Below are 11,098 nucleotides of genomic sequence, written 5' to 3' on the forward strand. Positions count from 1 at the left end.
TTGTCACATGATTTGGCTGGGGTTGAATCGGGGGATTGTTGGGCGAGCAGCTCAAAGGGCCAGGAGGGCCCATACTGCACTGTATCTCAATCAATAAATAAAAACTGAATGAATGGATGGATGAACAGGTAAACAGATGGATAAATAAGTACGCATATAGTTTAAAGTGACATTTGATCAGTACACCACAGTCTTACCTGCCACATAATCTCCAAGACAATTGGCTGAGATAGATGCCATACATGACATTGTTAATAAATTAAAATTCTAGTAACAGTACTTTCTAGGAAAGTACAAGGAAAATAAAGTTTAGTTTTTCAACTGAATTTATGAGAGCCAGAATGAATTTCCATTTATATGTATTTGCTGCTGTCTCAAGAGAACTTTCTCATCTGACTTTTTCACCCAATTCTTCCACAGGCTGGGTCACAGGAGATGGCAAAGGTCTTCTTTACCTAACAGATCCTCAGATTCACTCAGTGACAAAGCAGCGAGGGGGATCTAACTTTGCAGACCAAGGCATCAGATACTTCTTCAACTGCCAACACAAGGAATGCAATGAGATTTGCCACATGCTCACTTTGAAGGATCCTGGCAAGGACAGCCTGGAAGAAATAACTTCCACATAGTTTTGGGAAGTATATTTGAATTTGTTAGGATCTTTTCTCATCCTTATCGGTGCAGAAGGTGATCACTATGTAGCCCTGGTAACCTACAAGCCACTATTCCAGCATTTGCATCAAGATTACCCTTGTTGGTAGCTGCCGGTGCTAACCGTGAATCAGGATGTGTAGTGTACCTTACAAATATCTGTGTAGTAAAGTCCGCCTTATACAGAATTACAACGGGAAAAGGTTCAACTTTCACTGATTGCACTAAACTTGGTTAAGACTATGAAAAACACTGCATGCCCACCACATCTTGCAGCATTTAGGGATGGATAATACTTTTATATGAGAAGTTTCACTTCCCTCTTTTTCTCTACATTCCTTCTCCAGATTCTTTCCCCTACTCTCCCTCTCACTCTCCCCTTTCTCACTTGTAGATGAGTATATCTCCACAACATCATTCAGAGTCTTCCCCAATTAGAAGACCTGGATGAACCAGGAAATCTGCAATCTGCTGAAAACCAAATCAGAAGCATTCAAGTCTGGTGCCCAAGAAAGTTACAAGAGGTCCAGGTACAATCTCCAGAAAGTCATCTCACGGGCAAAGTGGCAATTCGGGACTAAACTTGAGTCAACAAAGGACAGTTGTGGCAGGGCTTGAATACCATCACCTCTTAGAAAGTTAATTCAGGCAACATAGGCGACAGCTCGGCTTTGCTTTCAGATGAGCTCAATGTTTTATATGCTCAACAAAACAACAACCTTTTACTCAATGTCACCAAGACCAAGGAACTGATTATTGACTTCAGAAGGAAACCAGAGGCCCGTGAGCCAGTTGTCATTGGAGGGTCAGCAACTTCAAATTTCTCAATGTTATTATTTTGGAGGACCTGTCCTGGGCCCAGCACACAAGTGTAATTACAAAGAAAGCACTTCCTTAGGAGTTTCTAGTGATTTGGTATGACATCTAAAACTTTCACAACCTTCTATAATTGTGTGGTAGCTGCATCACAGCCTGGTATGGGTATACCAATGCTCTTGAACAGAAAATCCAACAAAATTTAGTGGATACAGACCAGTGAGTAAAGACCACCCCACCATTTAGAACATGACATGAAACATTGTCATAAGAAAACAGCATTTGTCAGCAGAGACCTCCAGCACCCAGGACATGCTTTCTTCTGGCTGCTGCCATTAAGAAGGTGGTACAGGGCCTCAGAACTCACACCACCAGGTTCTTGCTCCTTTTCATACTTCCTTCAATTGCCCTCTTCTTCCTATTGTCCTCCCCTCTGTAACCCCCATCTCTATTACAAAAACATACAAAATAGGAGTAGGAGGCCATTCTGCCCTTCAAATTTTCTCTATCCAACATAATGGTTAATCTTTGTTTCAACACCGTTTTCCTGTTCTATTTCCATACTCCTTCAATCCTCTACGATATAGAAGTTTATCAATCTCTCTACCATATACAATCTATGCCAGACCCTGAAGTAGAAGATTCCCACCTGAATATTGAAATTTCCCCTCATTTCAGTTTATGTGACATACCTCCTATTCAGAGTTTGGTTTTAGTCCCTTCAGTCAGAAGAATAATTTCCCTATATTCTCTTCAATCTGTTTGACAGTTTTCCACATCCAAATTAGGTTACTTGTCATTCTAAACTTTCAGAGAATAAAGAGTTAGTCTACTTAATTTCCATTCATATGACAGATGAGCCATTCGAAGAAGCGGTCTGGTGAATCTTCACCCTACCCCTTTATTGCAACCACGTCCTTTTTTCTTCAATGGGTAAAGAGATCAAAATTACACATTATATGACCACTATCATCTCCAGAAAGTCTTACATAATTCTAGTAAAAAATCTTCACTTTTGTACTGAGACTCTCTTGTAATAGAGGAAAACATCCCTTTACCATTCTTATCACCTGCTGTATTCATATGTTTGCTTTAGCGGGTTGTGTATAAACACATCAAGGTCCCTTTGAATGTTAATATTTTCCAGTTTCTCACCATTAGAAAATAATCAGTGCTTCTAGATTTTTCTACCAAAGTTAAATACTTCATGTTTTTAATCCCATTGCATCCTATCTGCCATGAAGTTGCCCATTCTTATATGTTCATCATTGCTCATTTCCCCATCACTGGTAAACCTGGAAATGTTACGTTTGGTCCTATCAGACAATATATCTATGTAGGTTGTGAATACAGTATTTGGTGTCTAAGTTCTGATCCTTGTGATAACCCCACCAGACACGGCTTGTGATGAACCCATTTATTCCTACTCTTTGTCTTCTATCTGTTAATCATTTGTCAATCTATGCAAATATATTACTTCTCGATGTACTGCAAATACGGTCTCTGACAACCTCATGTTTGGGACAATATTGTATGTCTAATGAAAATCCAAGAACTACATTCCACTGGTTCCCTATCCATCTACTACACTACATAATCTTTTCTGTACTTTTTCTAGTTTAATAGCAACAAAATGTTAGTAACATTGAGCAAATGAAATCAAGGTTAGGTAACACAAAATGCTGGAGGAACTCAGCAGGCCCTGCAGCATCTATGGAAATGAGTAAACAGTCGACATTTAGGGCTGAGACCTTTCATCAGGATAGGTCAAGGATATGTAAGAGGGTGAATACAGAGCTCTGTAGGTGGCTATAGAAATTGTTACAAGATAGATTCTAGCCACATTGAAACACAAGGAAGATTTTAGCTTATCAATGCAATTCATTTTACATTGAAATTTAAAAGAGAAATGCTTTCATTCGGATCATCCATTGGACATTGGTGCTCTATGATTGTTTAACTATAAGTGAAACCACATTTACCCATGACAAATTGTAATTATTTCTTCTTGATCAGCGGCCCTAATTACATATTTTATGTTGTAATGTCATAATATTAAAAATGTCAATGAATACTGTTATGGATTAAAATTTTTGCTGCAAATTGCATTTTTAAGTTCTGCATTTTAACTAAGAAACAAAAAACATAGAAATCTACAGCACATTACAGGCCTTTTGGCCCACAATGTTGTGCCAACCATGAAACCTACTCAAGAAACTGCCTGGAATTTCCCTACTGCATAGGCCTCTATTTTTCTAAGCTCCACGTACCTAGCTAAGAGTCTCTTAAAAGACCCTATTGTGTCCACCTCTACCACCATCACTGGCAGTGCATTTCACGCACCCACCACTATCTGTGTGAAAACTTACCTCTGACATCTCCCTTGTACCTACTTGCAAGCACCTTAAAACTATGCCCTCTCGTGTCAGCCTCTCATCATCTTATACACCTCTATCAGGTCGCCTCTTCTCCTCCATCACTCCAAGGAGGAAAGACCAAGTTCACTCAACCTATTCTCATAAGGCATGCTCTCCAATCCCTGCAACACCCTTGTAAATCTCCTCTGCACTCTCTCTATAGTATCCAAGGATAATATCCTAAGAATATATATGATTATTATATTTCAAAATCTGCTTTTTGAATCACTGCTGAATTTCTTCACTGTTAATAGCAATCCTTCATGTTTTGAAAATTCAAACACAAGTTCAGCTCAAACAAGTTAACATGAAGTAATTGGCTAGATTCTCTATTTTTTTGTGGGTGTGACAGTTTCCCTATTATACAGAGTGGCCACTGTATACCCATACACCTTATTAATGCAAATATCTAATCAGCCAATCATGTGGCAGCAACTCAAGTGCATAAAAGCATGCGAACATGATCAAGAGGTTCAGTTGTTGTTCAGACCAAATATCACATTGAGGGAAGAAAGGTGATCCAAGTGAGTTTGACTGTGAAATGATTGCGCCAGACTGGGTGGCTTGAGTTTCTCAGAAACTGCTGATCTCCTGGGATTTTCAGGCACAACAGAGTTTGCAGAGAACCATGACAAAAACAAAAGACATCTAGTGAGCAGCAGTCCTGTGGGTGAAAAAGCCTTGATAATGAGAGACGTCAGAGGAAAATGGCCAGACTAGTTCAAGGCAACCGTAACTCAAATGACTACACTTCATAACTGTGGTATGCAGAAGAGCATCTCTGAATATACAACAGGTCGAACCTCAAGGTGGATGGCTACAGCAGCAGAAGACCATGAAAATACACCCAGTGGCCACTTTATTAGGTACCGGGGTTCCTATTAAAATGGTTACTAAGTGTATATGCCACTGTCATAATTAAACTGGAACATCTTAACTCAGAGGAATGGCTATTTCTCAACCACAAATCCTTAGCATTTCACATGGGCCTGGAGCTTTTGCTGTATTCATTGCTCCATTATTAATAACACTTTTTTAAAAAAAGTAAATTGTGGTAAGCTATCACTGCAAGCAATGAAAAAGCAAACGAAGGCAAAGCGAAATCGTGGGATGTGCCGTGCTAGTTGGAGTGAACAATTCGGAGGGGAGAAGACGGGACAGGGGAGTTCTGATGCCCGTCAAACTAACCTGGGTACGAGCGTGGATTGCTACAAACACTGAGCCATATTGGCGAGGTTGAGAACGGCTTCTTTGGCAGCGAAATCTAGGCCCACAGCGATTCGCCGGCAGCAGGGCCAGAGTCCTAGTGCGAGATTCGGACAATTTAAATGCCGGTCCTGGTGGTCTGGGGGGCTTCTCTCTGTGATGCTAAGGCCGTGAGACTGCCCCCGTCTGCTGTGCTTCGTGCCCCTGGCTAATACGATGACAAATACCGAGGCTTTGGGCCTACTCCGCTCTGCTCCGCTGACTTGGCTCTAAGGACGCAATTTGGTTCAGACTGCTGTTGTTGCTCACTTCTGTTGTTTTTATGATTTGTTTTGTACGTATCTTTTTCCTATTTCTTTGTGGGCATGGGGGATGGGGTTGGTCATATTTTTAAAATTGGGTTCTCTCGGGTTCCTTGCTTTGCAACTATCTGTAACCAAACACATCTCAAGGTTGTATACTTTATAGTGCACTTTGAAACTTACATATTCCCTTACAAAAGCTGGTGGCTAGTTATTGTGTTGAGATAGACTTCATGCAGAAACTGAGATGGAACATCTATTTGTCATTTTTAATTGAGGATGTTTGCTAATGCTTCAAACACTTCATCAATCAGGGGCCGAAGTTCACCTTCACCAAAGACAGGATGTGCTTGGAGCAGTCTGGTATCTGGCATGAATCGCAAGTGAATGTGGCAGTGCCTCAGACTGACTGGCTGAGCTAACAGTTACACTAACTGGGGCAATTTCACTCACCCAGTAGAAGCCATCAAGCTTATTACTGGTCAGACAGCCAGCAGTACAGCCATTCTCAGTATTTTAACCCATTTTACACACAGATAATTATGTCAAAGGGAGCTGATGGTGGCCTCAGTGGGAAATGAGGACAGGACAGAAGAGTCCCAAAGAAGTTCCTTTTTTGTTTCACTTCCCTTAGAAAGAAAAACAAAGTTCAAAGTTAATTTATTATCAAAGTGCATACATGTCACCATATACAATGCTGAGATTCATTTTCTTGCAGGCATTCTCAGTAAATAGAAGAGTACAGCACTGGGACAGGCCCCTCAGCCCACATTGTGCCAACCCAGCTAAAAAGTAAAACTAATCCCTCCTACCTACACAATGTCCATATCCCTCCATCTTCCCCACATTCACGTGCCTGTCTAAACATCTCTTAGAAGCCTCTACCACCACACCAGGCAGTGCATTCCAGGCATCCACCACTTCTGAGTAAAAGCCTTACCTCTTTCAACCCCTTTGAACCTACCCCCCTCACCTTCAATGCATGCCCTCTGGAATTAAGCATTTCTACCCTGGAGAAAAAGGTAATCCCAGTCTTTTCTATCTATGCCTCTCATAATCTTGTAAACCTCTATCAGATCTGCCCTCAGCTTCTGCTGCTCCAGAGAAAACTGCCCAACTTTGTCCAGCCTCTCATGATAGCATATGCCCTCTAAACCAGGTAGCAGCCTGGTAAATCTCTTCTGCACCCTCTCCAAAGCCTCGACATCCTTCCTAGATATGGCCAAACCAGAGTTTTATAAAGTTGCAACATAACCCCTTGACTTTTGAGCCAAGTACCTCGACTAATAAAAGCAAGCTTTCCACAAGCCTTCTTAACCTCCCTATCGACCTGTGTAGCCACTCTCCTGGAGCTTTGAACTTGGACCCCAAGGTATTTCTGCTCAGCAACACTTCAGGGTACTGTCTCCTTGCATTGCCCTACCAAGGAGCAACACCTCAACATTAAATTACATCTGCCCATATCTGCAACTGATCTATATTGCACCGTATTCTTTGCCAGTCTTCTACACTATCCACAACTCTACCAATCTTTGTGTCATGCGCAAACTTAATAACCCACCCATCTATATTTTCGTCCAGGCCACTTACATACATCACAAACAGCAGAGGACCCAGCACAGATCCCTGTGGAACACCACTAATTGCAGACCTCCAGCTTGCACAAGTTCCTTCAACCACTACACTTTATTTTCTATGTTCAAGCTGGTTCTGAGTCCAAACAGCCAATTCACTGCAGACCCCATGCATCTTAATCTTCTGGATTAGCCTCCCATTAGGGACTTCGTCAAACACCTTACTGAAATCCATGTAGACAACATCCACTCCCCTATCTTCATCAATCTCTCTCGTCACCTTGTCAAAAATTTCAATCAGGTTAGTAACACATGACCTGCTCTGCACAAAGCCATGTTGGCTCCTTAATTAGGCCATGCATTTTGAAATACTCTTATATCCTATCCCCAAGAACCATCTCCAGCAATTTCTCTACAACTGCAGTGAAACTCACCAGTACATAGTTCACAGGATTTTCCCTTGTTCCGTTCTTCAGCAAAGGTACAATATTAGCCACTCACCTGCCCTCCGGGAGCTCTCCTGTGCCTAGAGGGCACATGAAGATACTGGTCAATGCACCAGCAATCTTGACTCTTGACTCCTTCGATAACCAGAGGTAAATCCCATCAGGCCCTGGGGATTTATCCACCTTAATCCTCATTTGGAGGCCCATCATTTTCTCCCCCTTGATCTCTAAATGCCCTGATGTATTTATACACTCAGCACTGATCTCCTGGTCCTCCGTATCCTTTTCCTTGGTAAATACTGAAGTGAAATACTGACTTAGTACCTCACTGACATTCTCCTCATCCAAGCAAATGTTCTTTCCTTTATCCCCGAGTGGTCCACCCTCTCCCTAGTTATCCACTTACTCTCGATGTAAGTATAGAATGCCTTGCGATTCACCTTAATCCTACCTGCCAATGACTTTTCATGGCCCCTCCTGGCTTTAATTCCCTTCTTTAGTTCTTTTCGGGCTTCTTCAAACTCATGTGCTTCGTTTGATCCTAACTTCCGAAGCTTTACATACATCTTCACTCTCCAGATGTTCCAGGGTTGAGCGAAGAGCCAATCTGCTGTTGACCTGTACGTAAATTAGAATGGATCCAAGTTGCCTCTCGGGCAGGAGTTGATATGTTTCGTCACCTGCCTCTCAAAGCACTTCATCACAGTGGATATAAGTACTACTGGATGATAGTCATTGACGAAGGGTACAACGTTCTTCTTAGGCACCCACATAATTGAAGCCTACATGAATCAGGCGGATACCTCAGACTGCGGAAGCGAGAAATCTAAGATGTCGGTGATCACTCCAGTCAGTTGATCTGCGCGGATCTTTAGTACTCGGCCAGGATTTTTCCGTGAGTTCACCTTCCTGAATGATGCTTTTCACGTCGGACTCAGAAACTGAAATCACAAAGTCCGGGGGTGGGGTAGGGGATGGAATGTGATACCCTTTAAAGATAGCCCCAGAAGCCAATCTTGCAGCCATTTTGCGTCACTGCACTGAGTCTGGATCAGGTAGGTCTCACTGAGAGGGAAACGAACATTGACGTCTTTCAAGTCAGAGCACAGTGGCCAAAAATATTCACGTGTGCCACGTTCGCCAGGAAAATGCAGACTACAGCAGCTGACAAGCCAAATTACTTGCCTTTCAAAAATCAGACGTATTGGCATTAGTCAAGTTGTAGTATACTTGCCTGTGTATATGAATTAATAATTTGTCAGTCACGTGAGAGCCCTTTCTCCTCTATTTGGCCAACATGTTGCTTCGGATTACGGGAAAAATACCAGACATAATGCCGCATGCTGGAAGCTACTGCAAGTCTAATATCCATTAGACATATCTAAATCCCATACTGAATTCCACGTTATTGTAAGACACACCCTACAACACCACATCAATCCTTAATGGATTTTCAACAGTGCAATATGGGGGTGGTACAGCTGTATAATGGGAAAGGGTTCTGCAATCAAACCGTATTACCCAAAGGAGTAATCCTCCTTTTCAGCGACTGCTGGCAGCTCCTTGATAACTCAGGCTCTGCCAGGTGAGCTGGGATTACACTCTCAATCTCATTGCACAGTCTGTCCATCAGCCATAGGCATTTGGCATATTGACCATTGTGAAAGGAAAAGCCATTTCAGCTGCTTCCAAACTGAAAGATCATTCTTCTTCCTCTGAATACTTTACACTGGACACTTACAATTTTATTTATGTGGGTTTTTTTTCCTCCAGAAACAGTGGACTCCCTTTGAGATTTATGGAAATGTTTGTTTTAATCGGGGATGTCAGTGAAACAATCCGACTGTATCAAAAGGTCCTTTTTGTATCTAATTTAGTAAACGAAGCTGAATTGTATTATTGGTTCTATCAAGGAGCTGGGTGTGTAATGAGATTTCCATTTGTCTTTTTAACGGTTGTTGGGACTAGATGGAAACTCCGCGACACTGCAGCCGTTTTATCCGCGTGATACCTGTCACGCACATGGGTATTAAGAAAGGCTTGGAGAGAAAGAACAAAAAGTATAATTCATCGGATAACATACGGCACGCACATGAATGAGGGCGACAAGAAAGCCAGCGGCCAAATCCAGACTATAATGGCTATTCTGTGCAGCCCTTTCCTCCGGTCTGAAGAAAGCCACAGAGCGGCTCAATCTCAAATAATTCCCACCAACGCCATCGTTTCCTCTACAAATTGGTTTTAATGACATGCATATTCATATCGTTCCGTGTCGGTCCTGGTGAAGCTAGAAATGGTGTTAGCTGCTATTGCTGTTGGGGAAAGTCCGACTGCACGCTGCTCAGAAAGGAGCGCCAAGGCATTTCATAGTGACACAGTGCCACAGGTCCGTCACACCGACAGCCCGGCTCTGCCACAAGCCCACAGTAGGTTGCAAGGTCTGCCGTTTACCTCTCATGCCCCACTCATTATTACAAGAATAAAAGAAAACAGCCAACATTACCCACGGCTCGTTTCTCTGTTATCTCCAAGAGAAGTAGATTTCAAAGAAAACGACAGCTAAACTGCAGTTCAGCCGTCTTTCGAGCATCAGGTATTTTTTCTATTAAATACGCCAAGGTACAGGGCTGATCTCAGTCCAGCTCATTTCATCCCTCTCTCTACATCTTTTAACGATGCTATTTTTCTTTCCCATTTTATCCGCCTTTGCTTTTATCGCATTTGTTACACCTGACGGTACAGAAACTCCTTCCCGTCCTCTGTGTGTTGTATGTCTATTAATATGCAGAATCAATATTTGTTTCGACGTGAAATATCAGACAAGTGGGAGCAACCAAAAACCAGAAATGTATCTACCGGTCAGGGTTCAGGTATTAATAATTCAACCTAAAATTGGTTCTGATTAAGGGACAAGTTGAAGTGACTAATAGTTAATCCTACCTTTTTAAAGTTTTAGTCACAAGCAAAGTCCTCACACGTATAAACTAATTGTATTCCTTTACACCACAGCGGTCAAAGGTGTTGGCAATGTCTTCTATAACCTGAGATAGTTAAAACAATTCGAAAATAGTCAATTTCATTTTAAAGAGTGCTAATTTCCTAGAAAATACTTAAAATCATTAAAATAAGCTAAAGAAAAATAAGCCACTTATTCTTAATAAATTAATATCAGCAACCTTACTGGAATAAAGCAGATGGGAAATAGATAAACTCTTGGCTCAGAATATATGTGTGCTTCACAAGCATCCTATCTCTAGCTCATCCTTGACACTTGAATTTCAGTGGAATCAGAGACGCACTGGTCAATGGACCAGACATTGATGAGGAACAATACTAAAAGAGATCAATGTTAGTGTTCACATTGGAATTTAGTGTAGATTATTGAATAGTATAGAACAGTACAGTACAGAAACAGGCCATTCAGCCCACAATGATGTGCTAAACCAGCTAAAAAGTAATTTTTTAAAAAAACAAAAACTAATCCTTCCTATCTACACAATGTCCATGTCAGTCCATCTTCCTCACATTCATGTGCCTATCTAAACATACATTAAAAGCCTCTAATGTATTTGCCTCTACTACTGTACCAGGCAGTGCATTCCAGGCATTCACCTCTCTGAGTAAAAAAAAACTTATCCCTCAAATCCAGTTTGAACCTACTCCCTCTCCTTTCAATGCATGCCCTC

At 41.7% G+C, this 11,098-nt stretch overlaps 1 protein-coding gene across 7 annotated transcripts in view; it reads left to right on the plus strand.

Moving 5' to 3' along the window:
* alpk1 (alpha-kinase 1) overlaps window positions 1-3,557 on the plus strand; it is a 154,021-nt gene extending 150,464 nt beyond the window's left edge. For all 7 annotated transcript variants that reach the window (XM_072255960.1, XM_072255959.1, XM_072255961.1 and 4 more), the window contains one exon: window positions 421-3,557. In XM_072255960.1, coding sequence (XP_072112061.1) covers window positions 421-629 — 209 coding nt within the window. In that variant the 3' untranslated portion in view covers window positions 630-3,557. The remainder of the gene's footprint in view (window positions 1-420) is intronic.
* Window positions 3,558-11,098: the final 7,541 nt, after the last annotated feature.

Source organism: Mobula birostris, chromosome 4 (assembly GCF_030028105.1).
Source record: "Mobula birostris isolate sMobBir1 chromosome 4, sMobBir1.hap1, whole genome shotgun sequence".
In the NCBI taxonomy this organism is placed as follows: Eukaryota; Metazoa; Chordata; class Chondrichthyes; order Myliobatiformes; family Myliobatidae; genus Mobula; species Mobula birostris.